The sequence below is a fragment of the Adiantum capillus-veneris genome, chromosome 23, assembly GCF_014529385.1.
Source record: "Adiantum capillus-veneris isolate H3 chromosome 23, ASM1452938v2, whole genome shotgun sequence".
In the NCBI taxonomy this organism is placed as follows: domain Eukaryota; kingdom Viridiplantae; phylum Streptophyta; class Polypodiopsida; order Polypodiales; family Pteridaceae; genus Adiantum; species Adiantum capillus-veneris.
The window spans coordinates 81200557-81219532 of record NC_140953.1 but is presented as its reverse complement, the minus strand read 5'-3'; the positions used below and the strand labels follow the sequence as shown (position 1 = coordinate 81219532).

Sequence of the window (18976 nt, the reverse complement as noted above, 5' to 3'; positions counted from 1 at the left end):
ATAGCGTGGATATCTACCACCCCGTGAGGCCTGAGATGTACTGTACTCAAAGGAGACTGAGAATGTCAAAAGTGCATGATCTACTGCTATCCCTACAGGCCTGGGCCCCACTGTGAAGTCCTGAATGTGAGAGATAAAGCTCGGATGTGTCAGAACATAGTCTACAATGCTGGACCCATGCCTGTGTGGAAAACAAGTAAAACCTGTAGACAATGGGAAAGTCGGTAAGCCATTCAGTATGGCTAAACTGTGAGTAGTCGTCATCTCCCTCAGGTATCTCCCATACTCTGTATGCTCTGTGTCGTGTGAGCATCTCTCAAGTGCCATCTCCTCTGGCTCTAGCTCTCTAAGCATCTCCTCTGAGGTGTCATAGAAGACCGTCTGTGAGCTGCCTGTACGGGCATTGAAATCCCCCAGGAGTATGATGTCTCCATCTTTGGAGAACTCCTAGATATCATCATCAAGTACAGAGTAAGGAGACTGTCCTCTGGGTGAAGCATATACTGAAGTGCTGGGAGGAAAATAGCATATGGTGATGTACAAGAAACGTCCAGTCTCTGCCCTCAGCCTCACCCACAAGTATCTGGCCTGATCATCTCTCCGAATTATGTGCAGTAGTGGTTGGAGCTCCTCTTTGAAAAGAATTGCTACACCTCCTGATCCTCTAGTCCCATGCGTAGATCTGGTGTTTGTCCGGCAAGCGGTCTCCCATCTGTATCTTGATATGTGCGGCATCAACTGTCCTGGAGCTTGATGAGTCTCTGAGTAGAAAACAATGTCTCTGTCTCTGAAGCTATCCTCAAAGGCCCCCACATCAAGTCTATACGAACCATTACAATTCCAAACCGCCATCCTGAGAGTGGTCCCATAGGTCTCGCACCGTCATGTAGAGCAGTGCTCTGTAATCACTACTTGTCCATTTCTGTAGAAAGCTAACTTTCCCTTCTCCCTTGCTGCTAGAATCTTTGGCATGACCTCTCTCATATGTGCAAGCTGTGAGAGTGTAAGATCATCTCCTAAAAAGATACCTGTTTTCTTGAGGGTTGGCCTCTTCTTTAAAAAGTTTTTCTTTTCTTCCATGGAGGGAAAGCGCAAAATGAGAGCCCGTCCTTTTGAACTCTCCCCATTACCTTCACTCTTCTTGCCCACTCTCCAAGCTTGTGTGTGCGAGGGCTTCTCCACCCCCATCATGGACATGAGGCTCTTCACCTCTTGGTCCACATTATCTGAATCTTTTAGGCCGGTCACTCTCACGTGTAGAGCGCGTACCCTTCTTCGTTGTTCCTCTTCAAGTGTCTTGTTGATGATGTCAGGTGTAGCCGGGATTTCCTTGCCCTTTCCCTTCTTGACAACTTCAATCCATTTTTCAGCCTCATCCATCTTCTTTTGTGTTTTGGAGAGAACGTCCACCCATGAGGTCTTCTTTTCTCCTTCCTCCTTTATTTCTTTGACTTGTGCTCGTATACTATTCAGCTCATCGATCATTGATGGCTGAATTTCTCCATCTTCAAGGTGTCCTCCCTCTTTGGTTTCGTCGAGTTCCTTCCTAAGGGCTGAGATGCTACCTTTTAAAGCTTGAATTTCATCCCAGAACTCCTTGCGTTCTAGTTCCCTCGCCTGCTCCTCCCTCTTGTTCCATTCAAGAATTAAATTCTTCTCTTTCTTCCACTCATCCATGTGGGCTTTGTATTCTTTCAACTCCCTTTCAATGGCTGTCATCCTCTTGCTTGTGACCATGTAGTGCGCCGCCATCTTTCCTGCCTTATTTGTTTCAGTTATTTGATTCACTTTCTAAGAGAGAGGAGAGAGCGACCTATACGCACCGCATTATGCATACATTTGTTTCCACATTCAGCCTACATGGCATATATTTGCTTTCCGTACGTGTCAATGTGCAATTTCTGTGAATTCTGCAGTTTCCAAATTCCTTGATCCCTGCAGTTCTGTGGGGAGCTGACTGCGTAGAGGCAAAACCACCACGCTGAGGGGTACTCTTGCGAGGAAATCATGCACAGTGTGTGCAGGACAGGTCACGTTCAGAGCTTGCAGGTGAAGACGTGCAGGGCTGGAGCATGTTAGCACGTGCAGGGCGTGCACAGGTGGGTAGAACGAGACTGGGCTGCTGTTACACTCTCGCGCTGCTTGCTGCCCCACAGGCCCAGCGCGCTGCTTGCTGCTACAGTCCCACGCTGCTTGCTGCCCCACAGGCCCAGCGCGCTGCCTGTTGCTACAGTCCCACGCTGTTGCCCCACAGCCCAGCGCGCTGCTTGTTGCTAGAGAGAGAGAGAGAGAGAGAGAGAGAGAGAGAGAGAGAGAGAGAGAGAGAGAGAGAGAGAGAGAGAGAGAGCTTTTATTAAAAAAAAAAGCTTTTGCTTTATTTGTGGCCAAGTATGGCATGAGAGAGAAAACCTCTTTTAGCTTTTTGGAAGAGCTTTTGATTTTCAGCTTTTGGGCCCTGCTTTTGGCATTCCTTGTGAACCTTTATATAGGTAGTTGGGCTCTCACTTCTCAGAGCATCTGGACGCAGAGACTCAGAGTGAGTCCCGGCTACCCACTTGTACTTTGCAACAGATTAATATAAAAAAGAAATACCGAAAGGGGCGCCAATCTTTGGGGCCAATATCTTTAGGTACGGAATTCCTCTAGGCCAGTGTTGAATCAATTGTGAACTGTGAACTATTTTGAAGTGGTTATTTGTGCTGTCGCAGTAGATTCTCGACTTGGAGTGTCCAAGTCCGTTACAGTGGTATCAGAGCACGGCCCATTTCTCTTCTACGGGAAATCTGATCCCTAATTTTTCTTCCGTGGAATTTATGGCTTCACGCAAAGATCAGGCGATTCGCTTTGCATCCGGAGATGCGGGAAGGGATCACAACGAAGATTCAGGCAAGGAGTATGGCCCGCCTCAGCCTACTCAGGCGGAGCGCCGAGAGATGGAGCGTCAATGATTGATCGGCGATGCAACAAAGATGATGCTCAATTTTGCGAAGGATCCAAAATTTGCAAAATATATGGGCGAGACCTCTTTCGATGAGGTGCATACGTAGTGGCAGAAGACCACAAAACCACCCCCCAAATCCGCTCTCAAGAAACCTCCTACTCTCAGGAAGTATACAGAGGAAGAATTAGAAGAGGTGGTTGATGCACGAATTGCTCAGCTTTTTGACGCGCAGAACAAAGTTAAAAAGCACGACAAAAAGTAGAAGAAAGACAATGACTTCCTAGGTTATTTGGGTCGTCAGTCTACTTTTGAAAAGGAAAGAAAGTAGAAGAAGCGTGTTAGATTTGAAGGAGTACCCAGTTCTTCTTCTTCTTCTTCTTTTGACAGTTCTTCTAGCTCATCTGACTCGAGTGAAGAAGACAGAAAAGGCAAAAAGCGAAACAAAGGCAAAGCTTCGGGAAGGGCAAGAAAAAGACAAAGAAGCCTAAGTCTCGCCTCGTGGTTGACAGTTCTACAGAGGACTCGTCTTTAGACAATTCGGACTTTGATGACAACTTCTTTTACGCAAAGAAGAAGAATTTTTAGAAAGCCAACCAGTATGACTTTCTGGAAGACAAAAGCAAGAAAGTCCGAGAGTTTAAGGAAGGTGGATAGTCAATTAAATTTGACACATTTTCTGGTTATAGAGATGCTTCGAAGGCTTTGACTTTTGTACAACAGTTTGACATCGCTTTCGCGGGAGGGCGTTACTCAGAGCACTCTAAGATTCGGAGAGCTGCTCTTATTTTAAGGGGAATGCTCGAACTTGGTGGTCCACGCTTCTATTAAACAAGACTGTGCCAGTTAAATGGCTGAAATTCAAGAGGCTTTTTATTTCTTCTTGGCTGACTCGAGAGTATGAACGCGACATAAGAACTGCTTGGCACCATCTTCGGATGACCAAGAAGGATACAGTGGACGCTTATTGCGAGAGATTCTGGAGCTCTTTTCTACTAGCCTCTTCATTTAAGAAGATCTCATTCAAGGAATAGATTGAGCGGTTTACCTTGGGTCTTCCTACAGAGATCCGAGATCACTGCTTAGAACAAAAATCAGCTTCCATTCAGGAGTTGATGAGTGCGAAACGGGGTTTTGCCATTCACTCTGGCAGTTTGATCTACCCCACAGATGAGATCATGATGCAGAGAACTGAACAGACTTCGGAAAATGAAAGTAGAAAGAAGAAGAGCACCCCAGAAACGAAAGAAAAGGATGCACGACCCTAGCTAACTCGGCGAGAGAGGATCAACTATATCAAAGAGGGGAAGTGTTTTGAATGCGGAGAAACTGGACATATCTCGGCGAAGTGCCCTAACAAGGCACCGAACGAACAGGATGAAGAAAGGCCAGAAAGTTCCAAAGCAGCTGAGTGACGTGGCAGAAAAGGCAGAATTGGTACCACATTGCGTGGAACCCGAACCGAATCAAATGAATGAAAGTATAAACTTTTGCCGCTTTTAGGGAAAAGGGAAAGATCAGGAAGCTCTTCTGAAGAAGCCAAGGCAAACTTCTTGAATTGGCGGCTTGATTTGGAATTACGTCCGACAAGCTGAGGCCACAGGCGGAGGTAGTTTGAGTGGCACTTGGACGGGATGTTGCTATTACACCAATCATTGGCAAACTTCGTTTGCAATGACAGAGGTGTTTAGGGCACGAGGATTTCTACGTAATTTCCTTGGGAGATTGTGACGTTCTACTCGAAATCCCTTGGTACCACAAGAACAACGTCGTGGTTGACTACCGGGCCGAGAAAATGACTTTGACAAAAGAAGGGCTCAGAGATTGTACTTGATGAACTTCAGTTTCTTTCCTCACTTTTCTGGAGAGAGCTGAATGATGATTGAAGGTCGAATATGTTTTGACCTGAATGAAGAACGCCGCGATTTTTCTCCACACTCATGCCGATTGCTTTTCAGAGGGCCTGTCAGGCGAGTTGTCACCAGCTCGTCCCGAGGATCATATCATTGATCTGCTACCTGTAACCACACCACCGAAACGGCCACCTTACTGTGTGAGCCGAGCCCAGAGACACTTGTTTGGGACACTTTGTCTCAGCAATAGGAGTGCAGATGAACCCGGCCAAGATAGAGACTATCCGTGATTGGCCCGATCTGAAGAATGTCCATGAAGTTGAAAGCTTCTTGGGCTTATGTTCTTACTACAGACGGTTCATCAGAAAGTTTGCAGAGGTTGCTTACCCCTTTGCATTTGTTTACATAGAAAGGAGTCCTTTTCTCGTGCTCTCCTCTTCTAGTCCGACAAGTCATGCCACATCATCACTTTGTGACGTACCCCCTTTGATTCTTTGACAATTTGTTGATGCTCAAAGTTTATATGTAGCAATTCTCTGATCTTCATTGTGGTTGAAAGGAGGTTGCTTGTTGTGAGAAGTCTCCAAGATTTATGTTAATTTCGCTCGGCTGCCAAATGTGCCAGTAATACAAGTGGAAGAAGATGGTTTAAGAAATGCTCGGCACCAGCCTTCAACATACATTATCAATGGCACAACCATGACGGGATAGTGGAGCATGCCAATGTTAGAGACGTGTTGTATAAATCTTTTCTATCAAAAGATAGTTTGACTGTCAAGATGTCAAATGGTATCTATTGAGGCATGATCTGTACATGGTTTGTCCCATGGGATGTTTTCTTTGTTGAAGATGTTTAATTTCTCCTCTTAGAGGAGAGGTTGAGGGTAATTTGAGTTGATTTGAAGGTTTATTCTCCTTACAAAGCATGGGGTTAAGATTGAGGATGCTCTTGTTTAGTATTTAGAGCCATGCAAGCCCCCAACACCCCCCCCCCCCCCCACCAAAAAAAAAGAAAGAAAGGTAGAAGCTCACAATCCCTTGGGAAATTGTAGAAGGAGAAATGTGTCATGTGTTCCATGTTGTGTGCTCTTTGGTGGGTGTCTCTTACTGCAGTGCGCACCAAACCTCACTCGGACGTAACATGGTACAACAACTACTATGACAACTAAATCAAAACAACAATAGTGAAATAACAATATGAATCGGGATATGAGTATCATAAACTTAATTGTGAACCACTTTAAGACTCAATGACTGGTGAACCACTAGACCCCCATAATACACATATGCCCTAGTAGGCAGCACTCACAGCTCTTGACCAAGGACCAGCAAGAAACAAGGAGGTGCACAGGTTGAGTAGTGCATGAAATGTGTTGGTGATGATGGAAGTGTGCTAGTGCTGTGTTCCAAACGAGAATCGATAGCTAAACTCAATACAATTGATGTAATCACTTCCAGGGAGGGATCGGATGGAAATAGAGAGATGACTACAATCTGCAAAACTGTAGAACACTTTATCACTTCAAATCAACTTGAATAACTGACTTGAAAGAGAGAGGGAAGTGTGTGTGTTTGTGTGTGTGTGAGAGAGAGAGAGAGAGAGAGAGAGAGAGAGAGAGAGAGAGAGAGAGAGAGAGAGAGAGAGAGAGAGAGAGAAATGAAATGAAATGAAATGTTATATTAACGTCTTCAAAAGGCCAAAGTGACCTATGAGACCAGAAAGTTACAATGCGGTGTATCTCATATAAAGTCAGATTAACAAGATAAATTAAACTAGGATAACAAAATATAAATAATGCGGGATCCTAAACTAAGCAGTACAATGTGAAGGCAATATGGGAGGGGAGTGGAGATCCATCTTCATAGGGATCCATCTTCATCTGCACTGTGGACGACGAAAGAGTATGGCTCGAATCCTTTGCTGTAGCCTCCTTTGAAACTGTGTAGCTCCTCTTCCCCATCGGGGTCGTCCAGATCTCCCTAGCTCCAATGCTCGGTCTATGAGAATGCCAGTAGTGCGGGTAGACCTCTCCACTGTTGGCTGCTCCTCTGTCTGTTCTTCTGGGTGTACAATATCTAGTGTAAAGAAATCTGTGATCTGTCTCTGGGGTTGTCGCTCTTCAGCTCTCCTCAGTAAAGATTCTCTATGCCTGTGTAACTCAACTAGATATAGCCCAAGACATCTTTGATCCTCATAACTCATGACCCTAGATAGAGGCCCAAAACCTTCTCTGAATAGACAATGAAAACGGCCTCGTATCTCATAGTACACTGTGCAATGACATATGTAATGTACTTCTGTCTCTGGTTCTAGATGGCATAGGCGGCATATCCTGCTATCTGCTGGTGTCCCTCTGAATCGGCCAGTCTCAATCTCGAGTTGATGTGATGACGTGCGTATCTGGCCAATGGCACAGCGCAGACCATGAGAAAGATGCGTGTCCATATAGCTAGGTCAAATCACAAACCCATCCCCCGTGAGGTGGAGAAGATGTTCTCTATAGAAAGCCATCTTTGTGCCCAACTCCTGTAACGGCTCTATCCATGTCCTCCTCGTGTCCAACTAGATCAGATCCTGATGAATAAGTCTATTAATCTCTACCCGTGTCAGAGACCTCAAGGGTGCCTGTAGAGAGTATTGAAAAGGAGGCAACCTGTCCATGGTGAAACCATGTGTCTGAAACCATGATGCCATGTGTGCAAACCAGCATGATGTATCCCCATTAAGAGCTAATTGTCTGGAGGACTCTAGAGCCACCCTGGCATATCTGTCTCTAGTAGTATCCCACAGACTGTCTACAAAGGAGACTGATCTGGTAAGCGCCTCAATCTCCATAGGGGGGGCAGCTAATTCCGCTCGAATGATATCATGCGGTACGGAAGCCTTGGCTCTAATCAGCCGAGAGATCATAGATACCAGGGGCTTTTCCATATGCCTCCAGCCATCTTGGCCTATAAAAGGTCCCGAAACCTGCACCCCATATAACATAGTAGAAGCAACCAAAGTATCAAAGAGCCATAACTTTGTCCTAGGTTCCTGGAACTGAACCTGCGAACACATCCTCTCTATTCCTCCCAGAGCCACACTAGCTCTAGTTAGTCTAGTCTCTGCTGCTCTTCTCAAAGAAAATCTCGGCCCAGTAAAGACTACCCCCAGGTAAGTGTATGCATCTGTATACTCCACAATCTCCTGACCATATTTGAAGGTAGGTACTGATCTCCTAATCCATTGCGGTGTGGTGTTAAACACCATAACCTTGGTTTTACCTAGGTTTACACACAGTCCACTATCCTCCGCAAAACTGCGTAGTGCATCCAAATGTCGTTGCATACCTTGTGGTGAGTCAGATATCAGCACAATATCATCAGCATATAGTAGCAATGGGATCCACGTCCCTGCCAGCTGGGCACCCCTGTCACCCTCTCTGTCAATGTACTCAGACACCTCATCAACATACATACCAAATAGAGTAGGAGACAATGGGTAGCCCTGTTTCACTCCAATAGTAGAGTGAACTAAATCAGATACCCCTTCCGGAGTGCGTACATGTCCTACCACTGATCTGTACAAAGCCATAATCCCCCAAATCACCTCTATGGGCACCCCCATCTCTTGCAATCTACGCATCAATCGGGCTCTTGGTACTATGTCAAATGCGTTGCAAAAACCCACAAAGCTACAATAGATCCGTCTCCCATGTGCGCTACCCTCCTCAATGATGGGCCTGAGTGTTCGAATATGATCAAGAGTGGAGAAACCCCTCCTGAAGCCGGCTTGACCTTTTGCTCGTACACCCTCGCCCGCTGCCCAATTACTTAAGTGTTGCTCTAGAATAGATGCATACAACCGTGCCAATGTGTGTCCAACCATAATAGTGCGGTAGTTCTCAGGCTCTGTGGGGTCCCCAGCCTTGAAGATGGGCACAATATTAGACAGCCTCCAAGTCTCAGGTAATCCCTCACACATGGCACGATTGAACAAGACTGCGAGAACCTCCATCAACATATCCCTGGCATGTATAAAGTGCGCGGCTACTAGACCGTCATGATCATATGCCTTCCCGGTCCTCATCTTGTCGATCGCTTTTTGTACCATCTCAGGTGTAAAGAAAGTGCTCGCAGCTGGGCAAGGCTTGGTAGGGTCAAGAAGGGGTTCCTGTCCAGGAACCGTATATAATGATGTCGCATATTGGCCCCACACATCAGGTGAAGTAATCACTGGGGGAGGGTAGTGCTCATGGAAGAGTCGCCATGCCTCTCCTGAGTCTCTACTCAACAACATCTGATATAGGTCTCGTTCCATCTGAGCTAGGTAAGCTCGCTTCTTCCGTTGCACAAGGCGTCGGAAAGCAATCCGAGACTGTAAGTGATGACTCCTAAGAGAAGATCCCTCTGAAGCTGAGTTCTCATCTCTCTGCATTCCTCATCATACCAACTATTATGGGGCATGCTCCCAGAATGTCGTCTCTTGCCCGGCTGAGTGTGTGGGTATGCCACTGATGCAGCCCCATGCAGTGTCTCAGTCAGTAGAGTGGTGCACTCCTCCACTGAGAGGCCTGTACCATTTGTACCAGCTGTGGCTTCCAATAGACGGTCCCAGATCTCCTCTGTATAAACGAAATCAGTCTTTTGAGTGAATGTCTAGCGGGTGTGTGACTTGCCTCTTGATGTATGGGTTGTACTATATTGAAATTTGACGGACAGTGTCAAGAGAGCATGATCTACTGCTATGCCCACTGGCATGGTTCCCACTATGAAATCCTGAATGTAGGGGATAAAGCTCGGTTGGGTCATAACATAATCCACTGTACTGGCCCCATGTCTGTGTGGAAAGCATGTGAAACCGGCTGCTCCAGGAAATCGCTGTAAACCATTAAGTATAGCTAATCCATGTGTAGTCGTCATTTCCATGAGGTATCTCCCATACTCCGTCTGCTCTCTATCATCTGAGTATCTATCAAGTCCCAACTCACCCCCATCCAGCTCTCTAAGCACCTCATCTGAAGTGTCGTAGAAGACTGTCTGCGAGTTGCCCGTTCGGGCATTGAAGTCTCCTAGGAGAATGATATCACCATCCCTAGAAAACTCCCAAATGTCATCATCTAGGATAGAGAAAGGCGCTTGCCCTCTGGATGCGGCATACATTGATGTACTGGGAGGAAAGTAACATATGGCAATATATAGGAATCGACATGTGTCAGGTCTCAGTCTCACCCACATATATCTAGCATGATCATCTCTTCGTACAATATGCAGTAATGGTTGTAGTTCCTCTTTGAATAGCACTGCTACTCCTCCCGAACCTTTACTCCCGTGCTCAGATCTCGCATTTGTCCTCTGAGCTGTTTCCCATCTGTATCCCACCACATGTGGCATTACCTGTCCAGGGGCCTGATGAGTCTCTGAGAAGAACACAATATCCTTCTCTTTGAAACTCTCCTCAAATGCACCCACGTCCAACCTCATAGACCCATTACAATTCCAGGTAGCCATCTTCAGTGTGGTCCCATAGGTCTCGCACCGTCATGCAGTACGCCGCTCTAAAATCACCACCCGTCCATCTCTGTAGAAGGCTATCTTTCCCTTCTCCCTTGCCGCTATAATTTCTGGCATTACCTCTCTCATATGAGAGAGAGAGAGAGAGAGAGAGAGAGAGAGAGAGAAATGAAATGAAATGTTATATTAACGTCTTCAAAAGGCCAAAGTGACCTATGAGACCAGAAAGTTACAATGTGGTGGATCTGATACAAAGTCAGAGTAACAAGATGACAAAATGAAATACTATGGAATCCTAAACTGCTAGGTGTGAACTAAGCAGCTAAACAGCTAGCCGGGATAGCTAGACCACAGGAGATCCAGGATCGGTCGTTGGCGGATCTCATCAATCTCCTCCATGGTCAGTAGTCTGACCGGGCGTCGTGCATGTCGAGCCAAAGTGATCCGAATCCTCTGATGCAGCCTCCGTCGATGCTGTGTAGTCCTCCTTAGTCGTGGGCGTCTGGATCTCCCCAGCTCAGTCGCTCGGTCGATCAGTGTGCCTATGGTGTGAGGCGACGAGCTCTGCTGCGGTGGTAACTCCTTCGGGTGTCCAGTGGCAGCTCTAAAGAAGTCTGTGATCTGTCTCTGAGACTGGCTGGCCTCTCCTCTCATGAGGCTCTCTCTGTGTCTGCGCAGCTCGAGCAAAAACAAACCCAGGCATCTCTGATCCTCGTATCGCATGACTCTAGAGAATGGTCCAAAGCCCTCTCTGAACAAGCAATGGAAGCGGCCTCGTATCTCGTAGTAGACGGGGCAGTGGCATGTGTAGTGCAACTCTGTCTCAGGCTCGATGTCACACAGGGGGCATGTCCTGGCCTCTGCTGGTACTCCGCTGTATCTCCCAGTCTCAATCCGCAGTTGGTGTGACGATGTGCGTATCTGGCCAATAGCACATCGTATCCCATGAGACGAGAGAGAGAGAGAGAGAGAGAAATGAAATGAAATGAAATGTTATATTAACGTCTTCAAAAGGCCAAAATGACCTATGAGACCAATCAGTTACAAAATAGTGAATCTAATACCATGTCTGGGTACAAAAGAACTAGAAAAGAACTAGAAGTGGAACAAAATACTACTACTACTACTACAATCTAAAACTACGTGGGTGTAGCAGCTGATACAATAGGTACCCGGTAAACTGGATGTAACAGTGTGTGAAACAAAGATGGAAGAAATGGTGAGGATCCATCCTCATCTGCACTCTGGATGTCGAGAGAGTATGGCTCGAATCTTCTGTTGTAGTCTCCGTCGATGCTGTGTAGCTCCTCTCCTCAGTCGCGGTCGTCTGTATCTCTGTAGCTCCAATGCTCGGTCGATGAGAGTGCCAGTAGTGGTCGAATGAGTGTGGGACGAGCTCTGCAGTGGTGGCTGCTCCTCTGGCTGTCCCATATCTAGTGAAAAGAAATCTGTAATGTGTCTCTGGGACTGCCTCTCTCTAGCTCTCCCCAGTAAAGTGTCTCTATACCTGTGTAACTCAAGTAGATATAGTCCAAGACATCTCTGATCCTCATAACTCATGACCCTAGATAGAGGACCAAAACCCTCTCTGAATAAGCAGTGGAAACGCCCCCGTATCTCATAGAACACTGTGCAATGACATATGTAGTGCAACTCTGTCTCTGGCTCTCTCTGGCATAATCGGCATATCCTGCTGTCTGCTGGTATCCCTCTGAATCTACCGGTCTCAATCTCGAGCTGATGTGAGGATGTGCGTATCTGACCAATGGCACAACGCAAACCATGAGACATATGTGTGTCCATGTAGCTGGGTCGAATCACAAACCCATCTCCTGTGAGGTGGAGAAGATGCTCTCTATAGAAAGCCATCTTTGTGCTCAACTCCTGAGGCGGCTCTATCCATGTCCTCCTGGTGTCGAGCTGGATCAGGTCCTGACGAATGAGTCTAGTGATCTCCACCCGTGTAAGAGACAGCGAGGGTGCCTGAAGAGAATACTGGAAAGGGGGCAACCTGTCCATGGTGAAGCCATGCGTCTGAAACCATGAAGTCATCTGTGCATACCAGCATGAAGTGTCCCCCTGTAGAGCGAGAGAGAGAGAGAGAGAGAGAGAGAGAGAGAGAGAGAGAGAGAGAGAGAGAGAGAGAGAGAGAGAGAGAGAGAGAAGATGTCGGAGCGGGATGCCCCTATTCACAGTTGGTTACCCTGAATTGCCACTGTCAGAGTTGTAGTTTCTGTATTTCTTTATCCAATAGAACTTGAGTAATTGAATTGAAATACAGAGGGAAGGGGGAGAGAAGATGTCGGAGCGGGTTGCCCCTATGCATAGTTGGTTGCCTTGATTTGCGACTGTTGGAGCTGTTGTTTGGGTATTTCTTATCCAATAAAACTCTTCTTGTACAAGGATCGGAGGGCTGAAATTGAGAGTTGGGGCTCAGGCAATGTCACAACGTCAATCTGCAAGTGAATTGTGCGTGTGCAAGGGGGGGGGGGGGGGGGGGGGGGGGGGGTTTGCTTATATAGGCTGTAAGGGATAGATCAGAAAAGCTGGGCGCCCAGATTTTTTGCCTCCTCCTCTTTTTGGGGATCTCCTAGCAAAAGCAACACCTTCTCCACACTCCAATTTTAGGGCGCTAGAGTTTTTAAATCCCTAATGAGTACCGTAAAATGAGGCACCAGCTTTTTAGTTAAAAATAGCAGTAAAATTAAGCAATTTTAAAAGAATCAGTTTTAGAGAGAGAAGAATCTGCCAATTCTAGAGAGAGGACATTGCCGGTTCTAGAGAGAAAATCTGCGGTAGATAAAGAATCAGAAATTCTGGTTCAGAGAGAAAAAATCAGCAGGTTCTAGAGAGAGAAAATCAGTGTGTGGCATAGAGGATTCAAGCTTTGACAAAGAGATTGGCATGGAACACCTTGAGAGAGAGAGTCTGTGATTGGTCAAATGAACGTAGTAATCAGTTGCATCTATGATCTTGATGCAAAAACCCTAACCCTAAATCCAGTCACCACTGATAATCCATTGAAGTAAGCACTCCCCTGGGTGGAAGAGCTGAAAGAGCATGTAACAGGCTAGACAGCGGCCGTGCATTTGTCGTTAAGCAACTGTTTAGTGGGAAAACACGGCAAGCACGAGGGGTCCCAAAACCCCGGCAAGATGTTCGAGGTCAAGCTCGTTCCTGACCTCCACTCGAAGGGGACGAAAACGTTCTGCCTTTGCAGCTTGGCTGAAGCATACGAGCTGTTTGACCGGCTCGAGCTTGGCGACCCTTTTCATCCTTTGCCAGTTACCATATATGTACAGTTACGAAGATCTATGAGCAAAATATCCACCAGTTGTCTCCGTAGTATAGTATAAAAGGTCCACTAGCTAGTGGGCAGACCCACTGGTCTAGACTGAAAAGGTAGACTTGACCAGGTCAGCCCACTGGTCTAAATCAAAAGCAGGCTAAGCTTAGGCTAGCGGCTGTCCTAGACCTTAGCGGTAGTCCTTGTAGCTGGGCAAGAAAACCCTTGTGCGTGCTTTTCATTCATGTGCCCTAAAAGGGATACTGTACAATATTTTAAAATCATAGTCGAGTGGTAAGCTGTGCATAATGGGAACAAGAAACACTTCTTGTCTTTGTCATAGCTTCTATTGGGCTGAGGCAGATTCGCCAGCAGGACACTTGAATGCAAGAAAGCTTGGTCTTGACATTTGTAAACATGCTGCATTATAAATTCTGATGTGATATACCTAAGAGGATGCTGGTGTGCACTTGTGCATGACCTAGTTGTTGATGTGATCAATTTTTTCAACTGCAATAGACGATGGAAATTAGTCCTGTTTCCAGGCACATGTACTGATGTTTTAGTTTTCCACTTTTAGGTTCTTTCTGGAACGGAGACAGGGACTGTGTTGGTTTGGGATGGTGGTCTGATAAAGTGTCAGCTTAGAAGACCTGGCGGTTTGCCATGCCATAATGGGATGATAGAATTTTTACAGTTGGATGAGAAAGAAAATGAGATGCTCACTGCAGGAGCAGATGGCTGCGTTCGCTTTTGGAGCCTTCAGGTACACGCCAAGTATCTTTGGTTGTTTTCTGGTTGGTTTGTATGTCTGTTACCAAAATTAGATGTCTTTTAACACCATCTGATCTTTTTTTAAGTCCTTTTCTTTTCATTTAAGGCTTCTCTCAAGAGCTAAAGAAATCAAATAAATGTGTCCATGGATCAGCATGTCATGCTATGGTGTATTTGAGATCACTCTGCCATCAAAGGACATTTTATGAATTCTCTAATCTAAAAAAGTGGAACCAATTATCTAGATATGAGAGGAAAGAACCTTTATTGTAACAAAAGGAAGAGAAAGTTAGACCTTATAAAAACTTGCATGATTAGGTAATCAGCGATAATGTAAAAGATTTGACTAACTTTCAACAGCTCTTGCACTTTGGGGAAATTTTTCAGAATTTGGAAGGAATAGAGCTCTTACCATGGTGAAGGAAATTGTTTACCTAGTTTTCTGACAGTAGGTTGGAAGCTATTGCTCGATTGCAGTATGTATTCCTAGCTAGCTAAAAGATTGGCTTTAGGAGCATGGTAAGCTGGCTTTATCTGGTTAAGGTTGTGAAAACTATCCAGATTTCTATTCTGTTTGGACATGCGAATGTAGGTGTGAAAACAATCTGGATTCTTTTGAGAACAGCATTCCCAGGCTGTACATGCATACTGATATAAAGGGAACCAAAAGCAGGAATGAAAATGGCAGTAGTGTCGGGAATGGGGAAACAGGAAAAAAGTGGAGTTTGAGAAGTTTTAGGTAACTATGAAATGGAATGAAATGATATGTTAATTTCTTCAAAAGGCCAAATCACCTATGAGACCAGTCCGTTACAAAATGGCAAATCTGATACCATGTCTGGGTACCAAAAAAGAGATGCTAAAATGAATCTAGAAGTGCTACTAGTTGGAACTGTGTGGGGTATGTGGTATCTTTGATACAATGGGTGCCCAATACAAGATGGTGATATAATGGGTCATGAATCTATCCTCATCTGTACTCTGGATGTCGAGATTGAATGGCTTGAATCCTCTGCTGCAGCCTCCATTGTTGTTGTGAAGCTCCTCTCCTCAGTCGGGGGCCTCTCAATCTCCCTAGCCCCAGTGCTATGTCAATGAGAGGACCGTGGGTATGAGTATGAGCTGTGATTTGCAGTGGTGACTGCTCCTATATCTGCCCATTAGTACAGGATGGAGCTAGATAGCTTGATGCATTCTCATGATTGTACTACCTTGAGCATATAGACATGCATATACCCCTAGAGATAGAGCTCCATCCCTCCTCAGATACCCCACTACCTACACTCAGTTCAGTTTTGTATCAGTTTTTGTTTCATTTGTCTTTCCGATAGAAGGATGACATACACACCATGTACATTTGATTTGTCTCATAGGCCGATTTCGGCCTGACATAGACGTTAAAAATCTTTCTTTCTTTCTTTCTTTCTTTCTCTTCAGATCTCCTCAGTAAACTGTCTCTGTGTCTGTGTAACTCAATTAGATACAGCCCAAGACATCTCTGGTCTTGATTGCTCATGACTTTGGAAAAGGGTCCGAAGCCTTCTCTGAATAGACAGTGGAAGCAACAACGTATCTGGTAATACACTGTGCATTGACATGTATAATGCATCTTTGTCTCTGGCTCTATATGGCATAGGCGGCATATCCTGCTGGCTGCCGGTATACCTGTGAATCTACCAGTGTCAATCTCAAGCTTTTGTGAAGGTGTCCATATTTGACCAATGGAACAACGTAAGCCATGAGATAGATGTGTATCCATATAGCTGGGTCGAATCACAAACCCATCCCTTGTGAGTTGGAGAAAGATGCTCTTTATAGAAAGCCATCTACGTGCCCAATTCCTGTGTTGGCTCTATCCATGTCCTCCTGGTGTCCAATTTGATGAGGTCCTAGAGAATGAGTCAAGTAATCTCCACCCGTGTAAGAAACAACGATGGTGCATCAAGGGAGTACTGGAAGGGAGGCAAGCTGTCCATGTTGAAGCCATGTATCTGGAACCATGATGACATCTGTGCATATCAGCACGATATGTCCCCCTATGAGGCTAACTGTTTGGAGGACTCAAGGGCCAATCTGCCATATCAATCTTTGGTATTACCCATGAGCTGTGCATAAAGGAGACTCATCTGGTAAGCGCCTTCATCTCCATGGTGGGAGACTGCTAACTCCGCTCTAATGATCTAATGTGGCACGGACGGCTTGGCTCTAATCAGTCGAGAGATCATAGATACTGAGGGCCTCTCCATACCTCTCCACCCATCCTGACTCACAAAGGGTCCTCAAAGGCTCAAACCTGAACCCCATATAGCATGGCTGAAGCTACCCAGGTATCAGAGAACCAAAGCTTTGTTTGGGGTTGGAACTGAACTTGTGAACACATCCTCCAAGCCTCCCAAGGCCGAATACGCTCTGGTTAGTCTAGTCATGGGTGCTCTCTTCTTAGGGAACCTTGGCACAAGGAATACGACCCCAAGATAAGTGTATGCATCTGTCTACTCCACAGTCTCCTGACCATAAGTGAATGGAGGTGCTGATCTCCGGATCCACTGCTGTGTGTATCGTGTTAAACACCATAACCTTGATTTTACATGGTTTATAGACAATCCATTATCGTCTGCAAAGCTATTAAATGCATCCAAATGTCGTTGCTTACCCTCCGGTGAGTCAGAGATCAACACAATATCATTAGCATATAACAACAATGGAATCCATGTCCGTGCCAGTTGGGCACCTCTATCACCCTCTGTCACTGTAATCAGAAACCTCATCTATATACATACCAAATAGAGTGGGAGACAATGGACACATTATTGGAGTCGATCGACGCATCCTTGACCAAGTGACATGCATCCCATCTTCAAAAACCATTTCTTGATGTCAAGCATCCACCCCGAACTTAGTATTTTGCTCTTTGCATGTCTTTTGGACCTTTTGACTTGCTTCATATGCGATTCTAGGAAGTCGATACAAAGGGCTACGTTGTGTCTTAAGCATGTACTCCACAACCCTTTGCATGCCCAAGACCTCAATGGGAAGCGATCCGGACTCAAGAAGTAAGAGTATGTAGGGTGTTTGTGTCTTGACTTGAAGAAAGTTGGTGAGAAAACGCTTTTGGACATTTTCAAACTCTTTCCAAGTAGACTTCCCGATGCTACCACTCCACATCTCCACTCCATAAAGAAGCACCGATGTCCCAAATGTGTCAAAGAGGTACTTTTTGAGAGCCCAACACTTGATCTCTCCAGTATTGCACATGTTCTCAAATGCATAATAAGCCCTCTTTCCGGCTTCCAAGTGATTCATTGCACAATCCTTCCATTTATGATTCGATGGAACCTCAAGGCCAAGGTACTTGAAGCTATCTACCACTTTAAGTTGCTCATTGTTGTATACAATGCATGGATTTTCGTCATTGAGGGTCTTTACAAGCATAACCTTGGTCTTGGATCCATTCACGATCAACCCGCTATGTAGGCAAAAGCGTTCCAAGACACTCATAAGCTTCTGTACATCTTCTAAGGTATGTGCCAAGAGCACTACATCATCAGCATAAAGCAAAAGCATGATCACCGCATTTCCGATCTTAACCTCTTCTTTGCCTTCTTGTTGCATAAAATCAAGAACCATGCATTCCAATTCATCAATGAGTAGCCCAAAGAGGGTTGGGGAAAGTGGGCATCCTTGTTTGACACCAATGGTGCTTGCAAAAAATTCTGAAATTCCATCTCCCATACGTAGTCGACATATCACGTTTTGGTAGATGCGAGAGACTTCATGCATAAATTCTCTCGGTACTTGAAGGCTTTGCATACGTCTCCAAAGATTTCCTCGCGGTACCATGTCAAAAGCTTTCTTGAAATCCACAAAGCAACAATACAACTTTTTTCCTTTTAATCGAGACGCTTCTATAAGAACTCGAAGAGTGACAAGGTGATCACTAGTACTATGATGCTTTCGAAAACCTACTTGGCCAAGTGTACGTTTGTCGTTCTTTTCCGTCCAATCACTTATCTTCATCTCCATGATACATCCAAATAACTTTGCCATCAAAGAACTAACCATTATAGTGCCATAGTTGTTCACATTGTTTACATCTCCTCCTTTGTGCAAAGGTTTGATCCAATTTGCACTCCAATAATGAAGCATGCCATGCTGAAGTGCAAGGTTAAACATACCGTATATCCAATATCGTGTTTTCTTGCTTGTCTATTTAATCTTTTTTGCCTTGACACCTTGAAGGTCCCCTGCCTTGCGATTAGCAAGTTTCTCAAGCGCGCGGCATATATCTTCAATGGTAAAGAAGGGAGGCATAAAAAGAAGGGAACTACAACACTCCATCTTATCAACATTGGATTGCTCATAGAGGTTCTTGCAATGCATATACATATCCTCAAGAGTCAAGTCATCAAATCTCTCAACACGCTTGCCTTTTAGATTTTGCCAAAACTTGCCACATGCATGTGCTTTCTCTTGCGCTAAAAGAAGTTGTTTTTTTTGACTTTCCACCTTCTCCTCTTTTTTTAAACAAGTGCTTTGTATGTGTGAACGTTCCAAGTAAACTTCCTTGTCTTTGCTTGCATCCAACCTTAGCAAGTGTTTTTGCGCTTGACTACATTCCATGTCAAACCA

General features: G+C 45.3%; 1 protein-coding gene across 3 annotated transcripts in view; it reads left to right on the top strand.

The window, feature by feature from the left end:
* Positions 1-18976, top strand: part of LOC147428061 (cilia- and flagella-associated protein 44-like) — a 250945-nt gene that overhangs the window by 65050 nt on the left and 166919 nt on the right. For all 3 annotated transcript variants that reach the window (XR_015186080.1, XM_086497688.1, XM_086497687.1), the window contains exon 8: positions 14154-14339. Coding sequence is in view for 2 of the 3 variants with exons in the window: in XM_086497688.1 (XP_086353814.1) it covers positions 14154-14339 (186 nt within the window). In the remaining variant the exon portion in view is untranslated. The remainder of the gene's footprint in view (positions 1-14153; positions 14340-18976) is intronic.